General features: G+C 50.2%; 1 protein-coding gene across 5 annotated transcripts in view; it reads right to left on the reverse strand.

The window, feature by feature from the left end:
- Nucleotides 1-22,295, reverse strand: part of heatr5a (HEAT repeat containing 5a) — a 344,658-nt gene that overhangs the window by 179,200 nt on the left and 143,163 nt on the right. For all 5 annotated transcript variants that reach the window (XM_072488316.1, XM_072488279.1, XM_072488289.1 and 2 more), the window contains one exon: nt 16,608-16,798. In XM_072488316.1, coding sequence (XP_072344417.1) covers nt 16,608-16,798 — 191 coding nt within the window. The remainder of the gene's footprint in view (nt 1-16,607; nt 16,799-22,295) is intronic.

The raw sequence follows: 22,295 nt of genomic DNA on the forward strand, positions 1-22,295 counted from the left end.
TAAAAAGTAAAATTCCATGACACAAGTCAAATGGCAGAAATTCCTCATCACTGGAACAGGAGTGATGGGTGAGCAGAACCTGGTGGAGGATAACATGTGGGTAACAAGAGTCTTGCATACGCTGACATTGATTGACAGGGGCGGGGGAGGGGTGTAAAGTACAGAAGGATGGTGTGGAGGAGGTGACAAAAGAAAAGCAGAGTGTTTCAGGATTAACAGGAGAAAGGCATGAATGATCCTCACCTGTACATTCACAAACCAGAATTTTACTGCAGTGATTAAAAATAAAAATCCTAGCTCATTATTCCCCATGAAACAAATCTACAATTGTTATTTCTCATTCTCATAACTCATACCCGTGTACAGTTTTGTTCCCCTTACTTGGAGGATATAATTGCATTAGAAGCAGTTCAGAGAAGGTTCATTCAACTGAAGGGGCTTGGAAGGACCTATCGGTTAGGATTGTGCTGCAGTTTAGAATGAGAGGTGATATTATTGGAACACACAAACCTGAGGGGACTCGACAGTCTGGATAGAAAGAAAATGTTTCCACTTCTGGGAGAGGTTTGAATTAGGAGACACTTTTAAAAATAAGGGTCTCCCATTTAATATGGGAGTTGACAAAAGTATTTTCATTTAGAGAGTCATTTGTCTCTAGAATTCACTTCCCTAGAAAGCAGTAGAGACTGGATGATGATGATAATGATTTTTTTTTTAAAAAAGGGCAAGTTAGGTAGATTCTTTTTAAAAAAATATATTTTTTATTCGATTTTTAACATTTTAAACGTACAACACAACAAAACAAAAGCAAACAACAAACCCACCACTATCCTAACAACACCCAACAAAAGACCCATTTCCGCATCCTCCCACAGCAGCTGATGGTAAACCAACACTTTAAAATGTAGTATAAACTACATCTCTTGTGGGATCCCCACTTGCACTCCTCAACTTAAACTTGACCTTCTTCAAATACAGGAACTCCCACCAAATCCCCCAGCCATACTGGGGCACAGGGCAGAGAAGATGACCTCCACTCAAACAAGACCTGCCTGCGAGCAATCAGTGAGGCTCCAGTTTGCCGCTCCAGCAAGTCCAAAACCCCAAATATGGCCCCCAGGGGACTAAGCTCCAAGTCAACGCGCAAGATCGCTGACATGGTGCGAAAGAAACGACCTCCAAAATCTCTACATCTTCGGGCAGGACCAGAACATACATGTATATGCTTGTCCAGACCCCTCCCACACCGCTCGCGAATGTCCTCCACCTCCTCAAACAACCTGCTCATCTTCAACATCGTCAGGTGCGCCCTATGCACCACATTCAGCAGTATCAGGACCAGCCTTGCACACGAGGTTGAAATGTTCACTCTCCGCAGCATCTCCCACCACAACCCCTTCTCTAGCACCATACCCAGCTTCTCCTCCCACTTGGCCTTAACCCCCTCCAACATTCTCCCATAAATTGCTGAGATGATCCCCCCATCAACATCAATTCACCTTGTTCATGCGCACACTCGCCTTCGGTTCCCTCTATAACAATTGACCCACGCCACAAACTTGGGCCCAAACCAAACCTCTCCAACACCATAAACTAAGAGCTCCACTCTACACGCTCAAATGCCTTCTCTGAGTCCAGTGCAACCACCACCTCCAGCTCCCTCCCCTCTGATGGGGAGAGCACCATATTTAACAAAAGGCGCACGTTCAAAGACAACTGCATACCCTTAACAAACCCCATGTGATTCTACCCAATCACCGGCAGAAGACATTTTTCCAAACGTTTTTAAAAATATATATTTTTTAACACAACCCCTCGTAACAAAATAGCAAGAAATCGCACAAAGCTAGATATATACATGGTAAAATGATATGTTACAGAGCTTTATACACTGGCTCTCTCCCGCACGTGCCAGTTACCCAAATCCTTCATGTTTTCTCTTGCTCATCCACCCCCCAGGCAAGCCCCCCTTCCCCCCTCCCCTCCCAGGATGTGTCCCCCCCCCCCCCCCAGCCGGGTTGCTGCTGCTGCTGACCGAGCTTCCTCTAATGCTCTGCGAGATCGTCTAGGAACGGTTGCCACCGCCTGTAAAACCCCTGCGCAGACCCTCTCAAGGCAAACTTTATCCTCTCCAGCTTCATGAACCCAGCCATGTCGTTTATCCAGGCCTCCACGCTGGGGGGCTTCGCCTCCTTCCACATTAGCAAGATCCTTCGCTGGGCTACTAGGGACGCAAAGGCCAGAATGCCGGCCTCTTTCGCCTCCTGCACTCCCGGCTCGTCCACTACTCCAAATATTGCTAGCCCCCAGCTTGGCTTGACCCGGACTTTCACCACCTGAGATATTGCTCCCGCCACTCCTCTCCAGAACCCCTCCAGTGCCGGGCATGACCAAAACATATGGACATGGTTCGCCGGGCTCCCTGCGCACCTTCCACATCTGTCCTCTACCCTAAAGAACCTACTCAACCTCGCCCCCGTCAAGTGCGCTCTGTAAACCACCTTAAATTGTATCAGGCTGAGCCTGGCACATGAGGATGAAGAGTTAACCCGATCTAGGGCATCAGCCCATAACCCCTCCTCAATCTCCTCCCCCAGCTCCTCCTCCCATTTGCCCTTCAGCTCCTCTACCTGCGATTCCCATCTTCCTTCATCTCCTGGTATATTGCCGACACCTTGCCCTCCCCGACCCATACACCCGAGATCACCCTGTCTTGAATTTCCTGTGCCGGGAGCAGCTGGAATTCCCTCACCTGTCGCCTCACAAACGCCCTCACCTGCATATATCTAAAAGCATTTCCCGGGGATATCTCAAACTTCTCCTCCAGTGCCACTAGGCTCGCAAACGTCCCGTCAATAAACAGGTCCCCCATTCTTCTAATCCCCGCCCGATGCCAGCTCTGAAACCCCCCGTCCATCCTCCCCGGGACAAACCGGTGGTTGCCCCTTATCGGGGACCACACCGAGGCTCCCATTGCACCCCTGTGCCGTCTCCACTGGCCCCAGATCCTTAGCGTTGCCGCCACAACCGGGCTCGTGGTATACTTTGATGGCGAGAGCGGCAGCGGTGCCGTCACCAACGCCCCCAGGCTCGTTCCTTTACAGGACGCCATCTCCACCCTCTTCCATGCCGCTCCCTCTCCCTCCATCACCCACTTGCGGATCATCGCCACATTTGCTGCCCAGTAGTAGCTCCCTAGGTTTGGCAGCGCCAACCCTCCTCGGTCCCTACTGCGTTCCAGAAACCCTCTCCTTGCCCTCGGGGTCCTATTCGCCCACACAAACCCCATAATACTCCTACCTACTCTCTTAAAAAACGCCTTGGTGATCACGATGGGAAGGCACTGAAACACAAAAAGAAACCTCGGAAGACCACCATTTTGACCGACTGCACTCTACCCGCCAGCGAGAGCGGTAACATGTCCCATCTTTTAAAATCCTCCTCCATCTGCTCCACCAACCTCGTCAGATTCAGTTTATGTAGGGCCCCGAACTCCTGGCTATCTGGATCCCCAGGTACCGAAAGATCCCCTCCCCCTCCTCAGCGGTAGATCCCCTATCCCCCTTTCTTGGTCCCCTGCCTGTACTACAAAAAGCTCACTCTTCCCTACATTGAGCTTATAGCCTGAAAAAACACCAAACTCCCTTAGAGTCTGCATGACCTCCACCATCCCCTCCATTGGATCCGCCACATACAGCAGCATTTCCTAGACTCCCTCAATGACATGGCCAAGGGTTCGATCGCCAATGCAAACAACAGGGGGGGACAGGGGGCACCCCTGCCTCGTCCCTCGGTACAGCCGAAAGTACTCCGACTTCCGCCGGTTCGTCACTACATTCGCCACTGGGGCTCTGTAAAGGAGCAACTGATAAACCCTCTCCCGAACCCAAACCTACACAGCACTTCCCAGAGATACTCCCACTCTACTCGGTCAAAGGCCTTCTCCGCGTCCATGGCTGCCACCATCTCCGCCTCTCCCTCCTCCGATGGCATCATTATTACGTTTAAGAGCTGCCGCACATTGGTGTTTAGTTGCCTGCCCTTTACAAATCCCGTCTGGTCCTTGTGAATCACCCCCGGGACACAGTCCTCAATTCTTGTAGCCAGCACTTTTGCCAGCAACTTAGCATCCACGTTGAGGAGCGAAATCGGCCTGTACGATCCACATTGCAGTGGGTCCTTGTCCCGCTTTGGGATCAAATAAATTGTTGCCTCCGACATTGTCGGGGGCAGGGTCCCTTCCTCTCTTACCTCATTAAAGGTCCTCACTAGTAGCGGGGCCAGCAGGTGTACGTACTTCCTGTAGAACTCCACCGGGAACCCGTCCGGTCCCGGGGCCTTCCCCGCCTGCATGCTCCCCAAACCCTTGCTCAGCACCTCCAACCCAATTGGTGCCCCCAAACCAGCCACCTCTTGCTCCTCCACCCTCGGGAATCTCAGTTGGTCTAGGAATCGTCTCATCCCCTCTTCCACCGTTGGGGGCTGGGATCTGTACAGCTCCTCGTAGAAGGCCTTGAACACCTCGTTTATTTTCGTCGCACTCCGTACCGTGACTCCCCTTCCATCCTTGACTCCCCCTATTTCCCTCGCTGCCATCCACTTACGGAGCTGGTGTGCCAGCATCCGACTCGCCTTTTCCCCGTACTCGTAGGTCGCCCCCTGCGCCTTCGTCCACTGTGCCTCTGCCTTCCCTGTGGTCAACAGATCAAACTTAGTCTGGAGACGTCGTCTTTCCCCAAGTAATCTCTCCTCAGGGGCCTCTTCATATCTCCTGTCCACTCTCAAAATCTCAGCCACTAACCTCTCCCTTTCCATGCCCTCTGTCTTCTCCCTATGAACCCTGATGGAGATTAGCTCTCCCCTGATCACCGCCTTCAACGCCTCCCATACCACCCCCACCCGCACCTGCCCGTTGTTGTTAGCCTCCAAGTACCTTTCGATGGACCCCCTCACCTTCCCACACACCACCTCATCTGCCAGCAGTCCCACATCCAGCCGCCACAGCGGGCGTTGGTCCCTCTCCTCTCCCAGCTCCAGTTCCACCCAGTGCGGGGCGTGATCCGAAACGGCTATGGCCGAATACTCCGTTCCCTCCACTTTCGGGATCAGCGCCCTGCCCAGGACAAAAAAGTCTATCCGGGAGTAGGCTTTGTGCACATGGGCCTGCAGCCTAGCAAACCTCCACGGGTCCACTCCCCCCCCCCCCCCCCCACCCCCGCCCCCCATCTGATCCATAAACCCCCTAAGCACCCTGGCCACCGCCGGCCTCTTCCCAGTCCTTGATCTGGAGCGGTCCAGTGCTGGGTCCAACACCGTATTGAAGTCCCCACCTATTATCAGGCCTCCTACCTCCAGGTCCGGAATGCGCCCCAACATGCGCTTCATGAATCCGGCATCATCCCAGTTCGGGGCGTATACATTTACCAACACCACCCACGTCCCCTGCAACTTACCGCTCACCATCACATATCCCGTAAGTCAGCTGACACCTGCTGACCCCAGCTTCCCCCGCCGTCCCATTGACCTCCCCGTGTGGGGGTCTCCCAATCAGTGTGCGTTCCTCCGTTCCCCTTCCCGCCTTTCTTCCCTAGCGCGGGAAAAACCCCACGCTTTCCTAAGCCTACCCCGCCCCCTCTGGCGCAGCTCCTGTCGCGGCCTTGTCTCTTTTCCCCCATCGCCATCCCCCTCTCTCCCCTAGCCCATGAAACATTTCCTGTGATTGACCCCCTATGTACAACAACCATCAAAACATCAAACCTCCCCCCCACCCTCACAAATCCTCAGTTTGAGTCCAACCTTTCGGTTTGTATGAAGGTCCACGCCTCTTCAGGCATTTCGAAATAATAGTGTTGATCCTTGTGTGTGACCCACAGTCGCGCTGGCTGCAGCATTCAGAATCTCACTCCTTTCCGGTGCAACACCGCCTTGGCCCGGTTGAAACCCGCTCTCCTCTTTGCAACCTCCGTGCTCCAGTCCGGATATATTCGGATCTCTGCATTGTCCCACTTGCTGCTCCGCTCCTTCTTGGCCCATTTCAGGACCCTCTCTCTGTCCGTGAAACAGTGAAATCTCACCACCATCGCCCTTGGCGGCTCGTTTGCCTTGGGCCTCCTCGCCAGCACCCGGTGTGCCCCATCCAGCTCCAGCGTCCTCGACGGGGCCTCCGCGCCCATCATCGCCCCGAGCATCGTGCTCGCGTATGCCCCGGCATCGGCCCCCTCCACTCCTTCAGGGAGACCCAGGATCCGCAGGTTCTTTCTCCTCGACCTGTTCTCCAGGTCTTCGGGTCTTCCCGCCCACCTCTTGTGCAGCGCCTCGTGCTCCTCCACTCTCACCGCCAGGCCCAAGATCTCGTCCTCATTCTCACTGATTCTTTTCTGTACCTCCTGGATCTTTACCTCTTGGGCCTTCTGGGTCATCCCTAGTCCTTCAATCGCCGACAGCATAGGCGACAGCATTTCCTTCTGCATCTCCTCGAAGTTTGATTAACTCCTGCAGCTCCAGCCCACACTCCGATTTGTCCCCGGCCGCCGCCATTTTGCTTTTCTTCCCTCGCTTCTCCCGCTGCTCCAATGCCGCTTTTCTGGCCGTTTCACTTCTGGTCCGGTCCATAAAAGTTGAAGGGGGACCTCTCTGTTCCCTTCCCCACGGGTGGTCTTCAAAAAAATTTCCGTTGGGGCTCCTCTAAAGAGCCCGAAAGTCCGTGATAGCGGGAGCTGCCAAATCGTGTGGCTTGGCTCCGCATAGCCGCAACCGGAAGTCAACATTTTTCCAACCTAACCGCCAGCACCATGGCCAGGATCTTGGCACCCACATTTAGCAGACACATTGGCCTATACGACCTACACTCCACCAGGTCCTTACCCTTTTTTGACAATAAAATGGATGCCTATCCCATCGCCCCTACCCCCTTAACTACAGAATCTTCGAACATTTCCACCAACAATGTATTTTCTTTTCTTCCCTTTTCTTCCCATGTACTTAATGATCTGTTGAGCTGCTCGCAGTAAAATACTTTTCACTGTACCTCAGTACACGTGACAATAAACAAATCCAATCCAAACCAATCCAACAGCAGTTCCAGCCTAGCCAAAAACGTTTTATAAAACTCCACCAGGAATCCATCCAGCCCGTGCCTTGCCCAATTGAATCTTCCCAATCGCTGTCCGAACCTCCTCTATTTCCACCAGCCTTGCCCTCTCTTCCTCTGCTACCCCAGGACACTCCAACCCCCCCCCCGCCAAAACAAAATCCCTCATATCAGACCTTTTATAAAACTACTCAAATGCCTTGTTCACCAACGTCCCTGCCCCATCCCAAACCCAAACAATCTTGCATGCAGCCACCTGCCAGAGGAGCTGTCCTGCGAGCAAACGACTGGCCTTCTGCTATTCGCCTGCCTTAACTGCCGCCCCACCTTCTCTGTGGACAGTCGGTCAAACTGTGTCTGCAATTCCTTCCTCCTCATCAGAAGTTCCAGAGTAGACTTCTGGGTGCGGTGATGACCAGCTAGGTCGCACGTTTCGGCAGCTCCCGGTGGAACGGACTTTTGGGCTCTCGATAGGAGCCCCAACGGCAATTTTAACGGCAAAAAACACTGTGCGGTAATCCAGAAGGGAATCCCCCCCTGGACACGGATGGAAAAAAGAGAGGAAAGTGGCCGGATTGCGGTGGATCCTCTAGAGCAGCGGCCAGGAAGGCAGGCACAAAGCAAGATGGCGTTGGAAGGAGGCAGTTTAATATGGGGCCCTGACCAACAAGAGTTCCTGCGGCGTTGCGTGGAAGAACTCAAAAAGGAGATGAAGAAGGAGTTGTTGGCCCCGATATTACAAGCGATTGAGGGGCTAAAGGAGGAGCAAAAGACCCAGGAACAGGAGCTTCGGGTCGTGAAGGCAAAGGCTGCCGAGAATGAGGACGACATACAGGGCCTGGTGGTGAAAACGGAGATGCACGAGGCACAACACAAAAGGTGTGTGGAAAGGCTGGAGGTGCTGGAGAATAATGCGAGGAGGAAGAATTTAAGGATTCTTGGTCTTCCCGAAGGTGTAGAAGGGGCGGACGTCGGGGCATATGTGAGCACGATGCTGCACTCGTTAATGGGATCGGAGGCCCCGACGGGTCTGCTGGAGGTGGAGGGAGCCTATCGAGTTATGGCGCGAAGACCGAGGGCTGGAGAAATTCCTCGAGCCATAGTGGTGAGATTTCTCCGATATAAGGACAGAAAGATGGTCCTCAGATGGGCAAAGAAAACTCGGAGCAGTAGGTGGGGGAACGCGGTGATCCGCGTATATCAAGATTGGAGTGCGGAGGTGGCGAGAAGGAGGGCAAGCTTTAATCGGGCCAAGGCGGTGCTGCACAAAAGGAAGATTAAATTTGGAATGCTGCAACCGGCAAGACTGTGGGTCTCACATCAAGGGAAACACCACTACTTCGAAACGGCAGATGAGGCGTGGACATTTATTGTCGAGGAGAAACTGGAGTGAGCGGGCCATAAAAAGAACGTTTGGGACAAAGTGGGGGATGAATATGTGGGATGAAGGGGGGGGAAAAGAGGGAAGAGATTACTTCCCAAGTTGTTAATCCTGCGACCCTGTAACTTTTCTCTCTTCCCCATGTCGTGGGGGAGGGGGGGGGAGGGAGGATGAGGAGCTGAGGGCGCCGGCCATTGGGGGCGGGGCCAAAAGGGCAGCGCGGGCTTTGTTCCCGCGCGATGGTAATCATGGCGGGAACAGGGAAGCAGGAAGGAGGGGGCCTCGCACAGTGTGAGCCGAGGTCACGTGGGTCGGCCTGAGTTTGCTGACTTCTGGGAGCAACATGGGGGTGCAATTACGCTAGTTTGGGATCTAGCGGGGGGGGGGTTTAAACTGGGTTGCTGCTGCTGGGGAGAAGGGGGAGCTGGTATGGGGGGGGGGGGGGGGGGGGGTGGTCGGGGCGGGGGGGGCGGCGCTTGGGGGAGATACGGCTACGTGGGAACCGGGTGAGGAGCTGGATTGAAAAAGGAGATGGCTCGTCGTCAAGGGGGGGAGGGGTAAAGAGCCCCCCAACCCGGTTGATCACGTGGAATGTGAGAGGGCTGAACGGGCCGATTAAGAGGGCACGGGTACTCGCACACCGAAAGAAACTTAAGGCAGATGTGGTTATGCTTCAGGAGACGCATCTGAAGCTGATAGACTAGTTCAGACTACGCAAAGGATGGGTGGGGCAAGTGTTTCATTCGGGGCTAGACGCAAAAAACAAGGGGGTGGCCATACTAGTGGGGAAGCGGGTAATGTTTGAGGCAAAGACTATAGTGGCGGATTGTGGGGGCAGATACGTGATGGTGAGTGGCAAATTGCAAGGGGAGGCAGTGGTATTAGTGAACGTGTATGCCCCGAACTGGGATGATGCCAACTTTATGAGGCGTATGTTAGGACGAATCCCGGACCTAGAAGTGGGGAAGTTGGTAATGGGTGGAGATTTTAATACGGTGCTGGACCCAGGGCTGGACAGATCGAGGTCCAGGACCGGAAGGACGCCGGCTGCAGCTAGGGTGCTTAAGGACTTTATGGAGCAGAAGGGAGGAGTAGACCCCTGGAGATTTAGTAGACCTAGGAGTAAGGAGTTTTTGTTTTTCTCCTATGTCCACAAAGTTTATTCACGAATAGATTTTTTTGTTTTGGGAAGGGCACTGATCCCAAAGGTGACGGGGACGGAGTACACGGCTATAGCCATTTCGGATCATGCTCCACGTTGGGTGGACCTGGAGATAGGGGAAGAAAAACAACAGCGTCCACCCTGGAGAATGGACATGGGATTATTGGCAGATGAGGGTGTGTGTTTAAGGGTGAGGGGGTGTATTGAAAGGTACTTGGAACTCAATGATAATGGGGAGGTACAGGTGGGAGTGGTCTGGGAGGCGCTGAAGGCAGTGGTTAGAGGGGAGCTGATATCTATTAGGGCACATAAAGGAAAGCAGGAGGGTAGGGAAAGGGAGCGGTTGTTGAAAGAACTTTTGAGGGTGGACAGACAATATGCGGAGGCACCGGAGGAGGGACTGTACAGGGAAAGGCAAAGGCTACATGTAGAATTTGACTTGTTGACTACGGGTAATGCAGAGGCACAATGGAGGAAGGCACAGGGTGTACAGTACGAATACGGGGAGAAGGCAGGTTGCTGGCCCACCAACTGAGGAAAAGGGGAGTTGTTTGTGGTGCAGCGAGGGAGATAGGGGGGGGTGAGAGATGAGGAGGGAGAGATGGAGCGGGGAGCGGCAAGAGTGAATGGAGTGTCCAAGGCATTTTACGAAAGATTATATGAAGCTCAGCCCCTGAATGGGAAGGAAAGAATGATGTGCTTTCTGGATCAGCTGGAATTTCCTAAGGTGGAGGAGCAGGAGAGGGTGGGACTGGGAGCACAGATTGAGAGGAGGAAGTGGTGAAAGGGATTGGGAGCATGCAGGCGGGGAAGGCCCCGGGACCAGACGGATTCCCAGTTGAATTCTATAGGAAATATATGGACTTGCTGGCCCCGCTACTGATGAGAACCTTGAATGAGGCGAGGGAAAGGGGGCAGCTGCCCCCGACTATGTCAGAGGCAACGATATCGCTCCTCCTAAAGAAGGAAAAAGACCCGCTGCAATGCGGGTCCTACAGGCCCATTTCCCTCCTGAATGTGGACGCTAAGATTCTGGCCAAGGTAATGGCAATGAGGATAGAGGATTGTGTCCCGGGGGTTGTCCATGAGGACCAAACTGGGTTTGTGAAGGGGAGACAGCTGAATACAAATATACGGAGGCTGCTAGGGGTAATGATGATGCCCCCACCAGAGGGGGGGAAGCGGAGATAGTGGTGGTGATGGATGCCGAGAAAGCATTTGATAGAGTGGAGTGGGATTATTTGTGGGAGGTGCTGAGGAGATTTGGTTTTGGGGATGGGTATATCAGGTGGGTACAGTTGCTGTATAGGGCCCCGATGGCGAGCGTGGTCACGAATGGACGTGGGTCTGACTATTTTCGGCTCCATAGAGGGACGAGGCAGGGATGTCCTCTGTCCCCGTTATTGTTTGCACTGGCGATTGAACCCCTGGCCATAGCATTGAGGGGTTCCAGGAAGTGGAGGGGAGTACTCAGGGGGGGGGGGCGGGGAGGAGAAGAACACCGGGTATCTCTGTATGTGGATGATTTGTTGCTATATGTGGCGGACCCAGCGGAGGGGATGCCAGAGATAATGCGGATACTTGGGGACTTTGGGGATTTTTCAGGGTATAAACTGAACATGGGGAAAAGTGAGTTGTTTGTGGTGCATCCAGGGGAGCAGAGCAGGGAAATAGAGGATTTACCGTTGAGGAAGGTAACAAGGGACTTCCGGTACTTGGGGATCCAGATAGCCAAGAATTGGGGTACATTACACAGGCTTAATTTAACGCGGTTGGTGGAACAGATGGAGGAGGACTTTAAGAGATGGGACATGGTGTCCCTGTCATTGGCAGGTAGGGTGCAGGCGGTTAAAATGGTGGTCCTCCCGAGATTCCTTTTTGTGTTTCAGTGCCTCCCGGTGGTGATCACGAAGGCTTTTTTCAAAAGAATCGAGAAGAGTATTATGAGTTTTGTGTGGGCTGGGAAGACCCCGAGAGTGAGGTGGGGATTCTTGCAGCGTAGTAGGGACAGGGGGGGGCTGGCACTACCGAGCCTAAGTGAGTACTACTGGGCCGCCAATGTTTCAATGGTGTGTAAGTGGATGGGAGAAGGGGAGGGAGCGGTGTGGAAGAGATTGGAGAGGGCGTCCTGCAGGGGGACTAGCCTACAAGCAATGGTGACGGCACCGTTGCCGTTCTCACCAAAGAAATACACCACAAGCCCCGTGGTGGTGGCTACATTGAAAATTTGGGGGCAGTGGAGACGGCATAGGGGAAGGACGGGAGCTTCGGTGCGGTCCCCGATAAGAAACAATCATAGGTTTGTTCCGGGGAGAATGGATGTGGGATTTGGAGCATGGCAAAGAGCTGGGGTAGTACAACTGAGAGTTCTGTTTGTAGATGGGACGTTTGCGAGTCTGGGAGCGCTGACGGAAAAATATGGGTTGCCCCAAGGGAATGCATTTCGGTACATGCAATTGAGGGCTTTTGCGAGGCAACAGGTGAGGGAATTCCCGCAGCTCCTGACGCAGGAGGTGCAGGATAGAGTGATCTCAGAGACATGGGTGGGGGATGGTAAGGTGTCGGACATATACAGGGAAATGAGGGACGAGGGGGAGATCATGGTAGATGAGCTGAAAGGGAAATGGGAAGAAGAACTGGGGGAGGAGATTGAGGAGGGGCTGTGGGCTGATGCCCTACATAGGGTAAACTCATCGTCCTCGTGTGCCAGGCTAAGCCTGATACAATTTAAGGTGTAACACAGGGCGCATATGACTGGAGCACGGCTTAGTAAATTTTTTTGGGTAGAGGATAGGTGTGCGAGATGCTCAAGAGGCCCAGCGAATCACACCCACATGTTCTGGTCATGCCCGGCACTCCAGGGGTTCTGGGTGGGGGTGGCAAAGGTGCTTTCGAAGGTGGTGGGAGTCCGGGTCGAACCAAGCTGGGGGTTGGCTATATTTGGGGTTGCAGAAGAGCCGGGAGTGCAGGAGGCGAGAGAGGCTGACGTGTTGGCCTTTGCGTCCCTAGTAGCCCGGCGCAGGATATTGTTAATGTGGAAGGAAGCCAAACCCCCGGGTGTGGAGACCTGGATAAAGGACATGGCAGGGTTTATAAAGTTAGAACGGATTAAGTTCGTGTTAAGGGGTTCGGCTCAGGGGTTCACCAGGCGGTGGCAACCGTTCGTCGATTACCTCACAGAAAGATAGAGGGAATGGAAAAGAAGTAGACAACAGCAGCAACCCAGGGGGGAGGGGGGGGGGGGAAGGGGAGGAATCGGACGGACTCTCAGAGATGTTATTGTATATGTATAATATGTATAGGTATTTGTTATAGGTAATTGTATATTGGATTGTTGGATTGTATTTTGAGAGTATTTATTTTGGACAAGGCAGTTGCCATTCAGTTTCGTTTTTGTTTATATATTATTTATTTATTTGTTTAAAACTGGCCACTGTTATTTATATTGCTTTATTGTTGTGTAAAAGAAACACTACGTACTGTTATGTTTGGCCAAAAATCTTGAATAAAATATATTTTTTAAAAAAAGAAGTTCCAGAGTAGGATCCTCTGCATACTTCCCATCCACCTCAACCATTTCCTCCACTAGCTGCCCCCCCTACCCCCCAGTCTTAAACGAGATGATCTAGCCCCTCACTGCCGGCGAGACCTCCCCGTTCTGGTCACCCCCAGTCATCGATCACCATCCCAATCTTTTACACAAAAATTCAGATGCATCTGCAGCCCCACATCCAACCTCTAGGCTGGCCTCTGTGCCAGCTCCTTCTCCAGGACCACATTCACCAAATGCAGAGCATGGTCCAAGATAACAACCAAATACTCTGCTTTCCTCTCCCCCGACTTCCCTATAATGGAGAAGTTGATCCTTGAATATACATTTTGCACCGGCGAAAAGAGAGAATACTGCCTACCCTGCGGATGCAAAAACCTCCACAAATCCGCTCTTCCCCCCCCCCCCCCCCCATCTCCTTCATAAACCCAGCCAGCATTTTCGCCCACCCCCCCACCTCCCCGCTTTTTTTGGGGGGGGGGGGGGGGGGCGGCTCAGCGAGCGCAGCTGAGATCTAGCCACCTTTGGTTCAGCATTGTATTCAAGTCTCCACACCTCCCCAGAATCAACTGGTGCGCATTCAAATTCGGTATGAACAAAGGACAAAGAAATGTACAGCACAGGAACAGGCCCTTCGGCCCTCCAAGCCCATGCCGACCATGCTGCCCGACTAAACTACAATCTTCTACACTTCCTGGGTCCATATGTATTTGTCACGATGCCCCTTAAATGTCACTATCGTCCCTGCTTCCACCACCTCCTCCGGTAGCGAGTTCCAGGCACCCACTACCCTATGGCAGCCACCATCTTCTTCAGAAACCCCATATCACCTAACACCTCCGCCTCCTCGAAGCAATAGTCCCTGGAGTTGTGTGTAATTCTTAACTTCACCGGGTAGACCACCCAAACTGCACGTTGCTCTTGTACAAAGCCACCTTCACCCTGGATCAAAGCAAATTACTACGGATGCTGGAATCGGAAACCAAAGAGAAAATGTTGGAAAATCGCAGCAGGTCTGGCAGCATCTGTAGGGAGAGAAAAGAGCTAAAGTTTCAAGTCTAGATGACCCTTTGTCAAAGCTATAATAGAGAAAGTGGGAAATATTTATACTGTGGAGTGAGAATGAAAGATGAGTAATAGCCACAGAAACCCAGGGAAACAGGGTGCTAATCGCCACAGAAACCACGGAGAAAGGGTGCTAAAGGCAGGGCCCGCAACAGTGTGCAGTCCATCTCCCGCGCCACTACCCTCGCCCCCTCCCCTCCATCCCAGAACAAGGATAGAGTCCCCCTCATTCTCACATTTCACTCCACCAGCCTCCATATGCAAAGCATAATCCTCCGCATTTTTTGCAAACTCCAGCGTGATGCTACCACCAAACACATCTTCCCTTCACTCCCTTTCAGCATTCCATAGAGACCGTTCCCTCCGAGATAATCTACTCCACTCCTCCACTATACCAAACACCTCTCCCATCACCCACGGCACATTCCCATGCAATCGCAGAAGGTGTAACACCTGTCCCTTTAACTCTTCCATGCTTAACATCCCAGGCCCAAAACACTCATTTCAGATTAAGCAGCGTTTTACTTGCACCTCTTTCAATCTGGTCTATTGCATTCGCTGCTCTCAATGTGGTCTCCTCTATATCGGAGAGACCAAACGCAGACTGGGTGATCGCTTTGCTGAGCACCTTTGGTCTGTGCGCATTCAGGACCCTGACCTCCCGTTGCTTGCCATTTTAACAGAAGACCCTGCTCCCATGCCCACATGTCTGTCCTTGGCCTGCTGCAATGTTCCAGTGACGATCAATGCAAACTGGAGGAACAACATCTCATCTTCGGTTAGGCACGCTACAGCCTTCCGGTCTCAACATAGAATTCAACAACTTCAGATGATTAGCTCCACCCCACATGGACCCATTTGTTTTCATCCCATTTCATTTTAACTGTCTTTTACCATTTATTTCTCTCTGGTCTTTCTTTATATATATTTAACCCCCCCCGCCCCGCCCCCCCCCCCCCCCCCCCGCAATCTTATCTACCGTTCCTTACCCTTTATCCTCTTTGCTGCCCCCTCCCCACCCCCACTTCGACATCTGTCACAGTTTAGCCTCTGATGTTAGTTTCTCTGCTGTTTGGCCTCTCACATCTTTTGTTCTCTCTGGGGACTGCCGATAGCACTCTTTCCCCTTGGTTTCTGTGGCTATTAGCACCTCGTTTCCCTGGGTTTCTGTGGTTATGACTCATCTTTCATTCTCACTCAACAGTATAAATATTTCCCATTTTTTCTGTATTATAGCTTTGACAAAGGGTCATCTGGACTCGAAACGTTAGCTCTTTTCTCTCCCTACAGATGGTGCCAGACCTGCTGAGATTTTCCAGCATTTTCTCTTTGGCAGCCTTCACCCTTCCATAGGCTGCCCGTCTTGCCAGCTCTGCTGTGAGATCCTGGTATATAGGAATACCAACACCTTCCCACTTCATCTCTCGATTCTGCTTCGCCCATCTTAGTACTTTCTCCTTCACCTGGTAGCTATGAAAGCAGACTATCACAGCACTCGGTGGCTCATTCGCCTTTGGCCGGAGCGACCGGTGAGCCCTGTCCAGCTCTTAGCGCAAGGGCCCTCCTACTCTGCCAGGAGCTTGGTGAATATTTCTGCATACTCCGTCGGCTTCCGACCCTCCAGCCCTTCAGGTAATCCCATGATCCGCAGATTCTGCCTCGGTGACTGGTTCTCCAGGTTCTCAACTTTGGTTCTCAGCCTTCTGTTACTTTCCTGCACCTTCCCAGAGCCTCCTTTATCAGGGCCAGGCTATCCTCCACCAACTCCTTGAACGAGGCCATCATCTCCTTCCGATGCCTATCAAAATGATTGGCGAATTGATGCTCAAACTCCACCACCATCACTTCAGCCAGCGTGTCCACTGTAACGGGCTCGGCCCCAGCCGGTGAGCTTGCGCTTATCATTTTTCCTCCCACAGAACTCCGCACCAGGTGGACTATTGCTTGCACCTTTTCGTCCCATATTCTTCTTCTGGGTTTCGACATCCTTTACTTGCCGCAAAGTTTCCAGAGATCAATCACATAAAATCTTCTCCCCAAATCTGGATGAAAAGTGCCAAAAACGTAAGCTCGAGCAGGAGTCTCACAATGTCCAACCTCCACTTACATGTCATCACCAGAAGTCAGTTAGGTAGATACTGGATTGATAAGTAGACAGGAAAGTTGAGTTGAGGCCACAGTCAGATCCACAGCTGCATGGCATACTGCTGATCCCAATTCATATGTTTGTATTCAGCACAGATCAAGAAAGGAATATGACACTGGTTCGGTAACACGCAATATCATACATTCTAGTACACAGATAAGCCAAATAGGTGTTTTTATACAATCAAAAAAAGTTTTAGATCAATTTACTCACTTTTCAAAGCTGGTCTGTGCCAGCCTGGCAGTGAAGGCACTATCCGCTACAACCTGTGCCAGTCTGGCCAGGGTCTCTGCTGCTGCACATCTTAACAGAAGATTTGCACTTTCTAAGGAACGCATTACCAGAGTCACAGCAGGTCTTCTCACCTCTTCAGGGCCTAAACTACCTTTGGTACAAGCTAATCTCTGGAAAAGAAAACACAAAATGTTGAACTTCATTTATGGGTGGCACGGTGGCACAGTGGTTAGCTCTGCTGCCTACGGCGCTGAGGACCCAGGTTCGACCCCGGCACCGGGTCACTGCACATTCTACCCATGTCTGTGTGGGTTTCACCCCCACAACCCAAAGGTGTGGTTAGGTGAATTGGCCACATTAAATTGCCCCTTAATTGGAAAAAATATAATTGGGTACTCCAAACTATTTTTTATTTTTTAAAAAAAGAACTTCATTTATACAAACTGAAAATTTCTTCAGCCATGGCCAATATTTTCTAGCAACAAAAGCAATGTTTTTTAAAATTTCCAATTAAGGGGCAATTTAGTCTGCCCAATCCACCTACCCTCACATTTTTGGATTGTGGGGGCGAGACCCACGCAGACACGGGGAGAATGTGCAAACTCCACACGGACAGTGACCTAGGGCTGGGATTGAACCCACGTCCTCTGCGCCGTGAGGCAGCAGTGCTAACCACTGCGCCACCCCTGACATGAGCAATTCTAAAGATTCATTAGCCCAACGTGCATGAATATTTCATAATAACCAGCAAGAACATACTGAACTGCTATACGTACACCAATCCTGAACAAGTCGCTCATGATTCGTGTGACAAAAAGGGAATTGTAAACACAACTAAAGACTTTGTTTTTATAGAGGACCTTTCATAATGTCAGGATATTCCAAAGTGCTTTACAGTCAACAAGCCCTTTGGAAGTGCAGTGACACTTGTAATATAGGAAACAGACAAACAGTTTGCGCACAGCAGCATTGAGCAAATAGTAATGGATAATAACATGATAATTTGTATCTGTTTTTGATGTTTGTTGGCAAGTATCAACTGTACATTGGGGAAAACACCCTAATCTTTGAACAGTGCCATGCGATTCTTTACATCCACGAGGAAACAGATTATCCTTCTTTTAGGTTATGAAATCCATTTTTTTTTCCTATATCCGTGTGCTAAGTTAACCAAATATAGGGGTTGCAATATTTAAGTTACAGGATGTTCCAGTGCACTTTACATTTGGCTCTGCCTAGTAACATGGATGGGACCCTCTTGAAGTACTTTGGTTGGTCACCAAATCAGTTCAAGGGTTGGTGAACATTCAGATGACTCCGTTTTAATCCAAAAACAAGTGTCCCAGAAAGACGCGGGCAGCACGGTGGTGCAGTGGTTAGCACTGCTGCCTCACGGCGCCGAGGTCCCAGGTTCACATAGGAGTTTTCTATAGGCCCCCCAATAGTAGCAGAGATGTGGAGGAACAGATTGGGAAACAGATTTTGGAAAGGTGCAGAAGTCATAGGGTAGTAGTCATGGGAGACTTTAACTTCCCAAATATTGAGTGGAAACTCTTTAGATCAAACAGTTTGGATGGGGTGGTGTTTGTGCAGTGTGTCCACGAAGCTTTTCTAACACAGTATGTAGATTGTCCGACCAGAGGAGGGGCAATATTGGATTTAGTACTGGGTAATGAGCCAGGGCAAGTGATAGATTTGTTAGTGGGGGAGCATTTTGGAGATAGTGACCACAATTCTGTGACTTTCACTTTAGTAATGGAGAGGGATAGGTACGTGCAACAGGGCAAGGTTTACAATTGGGGGAAGGGTAAATACGATGTTGTCAGACAAGAATTGAAGTGCATAAGTTGGGAACATAGGCTGGCAGGGAAGGACACAAGTGAAATGTGGAACTTATTCAAGGAACAGGTGCTACGTGTCCTTGATATGTATGTCCCTGTCAGGCAGGGAAGAGATGGTCGAGTGAGGGGACCATGGTTGACAAGAGAGGTTGAATGTCTTGTTAAGAGGAAAAAGGTGACTTATGTAAGGCTGAGGAAACAAGGTTCAGACAGGGCATTGGAGGGATACAAGATAGCCAGGAGGGAACTGAAGAAAGGGATTAGGAGAGCTAAGAGAGGGCATGAACAATCTTTGGCGGGTAGGATCAAGGAAAACCCCAAGGCCTTTTACACATATGTGAGAAATATGGGAATGACTAGAGCGAGGGTAGGTCCGATCAAGGACAGTAGCGGGAGATTGTGTATTGAGTCTGAAGAGATAGGAGAGGTCTTGAACGAGTACTTTTCTTCTGTATTTACAAATGAGAGGACCGAGATTGTTGGAGAGGACAGTGTGAAACAGATTGGTAAGCTCGAGGAAATACTTGTTAGGAAGGAAGATGCGTTGGGCATTTTGAAAAACTTGAGGATAGACAAGTCCCCCGGGCCTGACGGGATATATCCAAGGATTCTATGGGAAGCAAGAGATGAAACTGCAGAGCCGTTGGCAATGATCTTTTCGTCCTCACTGTCAACAGGGGTGGTACCAGGGGATTGGAGAGTGGCGAATGTCGTGCCCCTGTTCAAAATAGGGACTAGGGATAACCCTGGGAATTACAGGCCAGTTAGTCTTACTTCGGTGGTAGGCAAAGTAATGGAAAGGGTACTGAAGGCTAGGATTTCTGAGCATCTGGAAAGACACTGCTTGATTAGGGATAGTCAGCACGGATTTGTGAGGGGTAGGTCTTGCCTTACAAATTTTATTGAATTCTTTGAGGAGGTGACCAAGCATGTGGATGAAGGTAAAGCAGTGGATGTAGTGTACATGGATTTTAGTAAGGCATTTGATAAAGTTCCCCATGGTAGGCTTATGCAGAAAGTAAGGAGGCATGGGGTAGTGGGAAATTTGGCCAGTTGGATAACGAACTGGCTAACCGATAGAAGTCAGAGAGTGGTGATGGATGGCAAATATTCAGCCTGGAGCCCAGTTACCAGTGGCGTACCGCAGGGATCAGTTCTGGGTCCTCTGCTGTTTGTGATTTTCATTAATGACTTGGATGAGGGAGTTGAAGGGTGGGTCAGTAAATTTGCAGACGATACGAAGATTGGTGGAGTTGTGGATAGTAAGGAGGGCTGTTGTCGGCTGCAAAGAGACATAGATAGGATGCAGAGCTGGGCTGAGAAGTGGCAGATGGAGTTTAACCCTGAAAAGTGTGAGGTTGTCCATTTTGGAAGGACAAATATGAATGCAGAATACAGGGTTAACGGTAGAGTTCTTGGCAATGTGGAGGAGTAGAGAGATCTTGGGGTCTATGTTCATACATCTTTGAAAGTTGCCACTCAAGTGGATAGAGCTGTGAAGAAGGCCTATGGTGTGCTCGCGTTCATTAACAGAGGGATTGAATTTAAGAGCCGAGAGGTGATGATGCAGCTGTACAAAACTTTGGTAAGGCCACATTTGGAGTATTGTGTACAGTTTTGGTCGCCTCATTTTAGGAAGGATGTGGCAGCTTTGGAAAAGGTGCAAAGAAGATTTACCAGGATGTTGCCTGGAATGGAGAGTAGGTCTTACGAGGAAAGGTTGAGGGTGCTAGGCCTTTTCTCATTAGAACGGAGAAGGATGAGGGGCGACTTGATAGAGGTTTATAAGATGATCAGGGGAATAGATAGAGTAGACAGTCAGAGACTTTTTCCCCGGGTGGAACAAACCATTACAAGGGGACATCAATTTAAGGTGAAATGTGGAAGATATAGGAGGGATATCAGAGGTAGGTTCTTTACCCAGAGAGTAGTGGGGGCATGGAATGCACTGCCTGTGGAAGTAGTTGAGTCGGGAACATTAGGGACCTTCAAGCAGCTATTGGATAGGTACATGGATTAAGGTAAAATGATATAGTGTAGATTTATTTGTTCTCAAGGGCAGCACGGTAGCATTGTGGATAGCACAATTGGTTCACAGCTCCAGGGTCCCAGGTTCGATTCCGGCTTGGGTCACTGTCTGTGCGGAGTCTGCGCGTCCTCCCAGTGTCTGCGTGGGTTTCCTCCGGGTGCTCCGGTTTCCTCCCACAGTCCAAAGATGTGCGGGTTAGGTGAATTGGCCAATGATAAATTGCCCTTAATGTCCAAATTGCCCTTGGTGTTGGGTGGAGGTGTTGAGTTTGGGTAGGGTGCTCTTTTCAAGAGCAGGTGCAGACTCAAAGGGCCGAGTGGACTCCTTCTGCACTGTAAATTCAATGATAATCTATGATTAATCTAGGACAAAGGTTCGGCACAACATCGTGGGCCGAAGGGCCTGTTCTGTGCTGTATTTTCTATGTTTTTTATGTTCGTGTGGAGTTTGCACATTCCCCCCTTGTTTGCATGGGTTTCGCCCCCACAACCAAAGATATGCAGCGTGGGTGGATTGGCCATGCTCAACTGCCCCTTAATAGTAAACAAAAATAATTGGGTACTCTAAATGTGGGAGGAAAAAAAGTGTCCCAGAGAGAATGATACAAAGACTGGACAGAAATAGCTCAGTTAAAAGGAAGGAGCAGAGAAACAGGCCCCAAGTTTAGAGAAAGATCTGCAGGATGCAGACTTTAAGTAAAGAGAATGGTTGAGGGAAAAGTGTGTCCCCTTTGGAGTATTAGTGCCCGATTCTGCATGCCCGAAAAATTGAAGTTGCGTCTGTAATTGATATTTTAATTTATACTCAGGAATCCAGGGGAATGGAATCTTAGAAGCAGAGGTTGAAACCCAGAGGGATGAGGTAGGCCATCATTGAAGTACTATTTGGAGATGGAGAGAGAAATCTATTTTGGTCGCATTTATGATCATAAGAGTCATAGAATTTTACAGCACAGAAAAAGGCCCTTTGAGCCATTGTGTCCGTGCCAGCTATCAAACATCTAATCCCATTTTCCAGCACTTGGTCTGTAGCCTTGAATGCTATGGTGTTTCAGTTTTTGTGTGATGTGGTATACTCGACCAAAGTTGGCTCGTTAATTCACATGTACCTCATACGTACTCTGAATTTTAGAGTATAATATAGATATCATCTTTCTAAACTTGTAAAGTTTATTTTTGTTTGTTCAAAACCCGTGGAATCTTGTGGCTTTCACTTAGTGTCTTGAATCTCAAAACTTTAAACAAAATGTTATTGGTCTCTAACTTGCTCAGGCCAAGGATCATAATATCTCATCCGAAAGGGGCCACCTCCAACAATGAAGAATGCCCTCAGCATTGCACAGACTCGTCAGTCTGGATCATGTGCTGCCTCATTAGTGGGACATGAAGCCACAAATTTGTCTCTGGAAAAGAAACGGTCAGAACACTAGGCTATGGATGACACCTTGTGGAAGTAAACAGTAAACTGGAAAAGGTAACATGATCTATGGAAGAAGAGAATTATAAACTAATATTAGAATGTCAGGTTGAAGACAAAAGGTGCAAAAAGTGCATGCTAACAGAAAAACACAAGTGGGCCAGAGGCAATTCTGGTTCAGCACCAACAGGAGGTAAAAGAACACTGCAAATAAGAAGTTGAAGAAAATTAGCATTAACAACTGCTACACAGCCCAAGTGGAGGAAAAGGAGAAAGAAAACATGAATGCACTTCAACTGGTGGAGAAAGATTTGTTGATAAAGGTACAGTTAATATAACCCAGAGCACAGTGCACAATTCTCTGAAATCTAGTACTAACGT

This window comes from Scyliorhinus torazame, chromosome 2, assembly GCF_047496885.1.
Source record: "Scyliorhinus torazame isolate Kashiwa2021f chromosome 2, sScyTor2.1, whole genome shotgun sequence".
NCBI classification, from domain to species: Eukaryota; Metazoa; Chordata; class Chondrichthyes; order Carcharhiniformes; family Scyliorhinidae; genus Scyliorhinus; species Scyliorhinus torazame.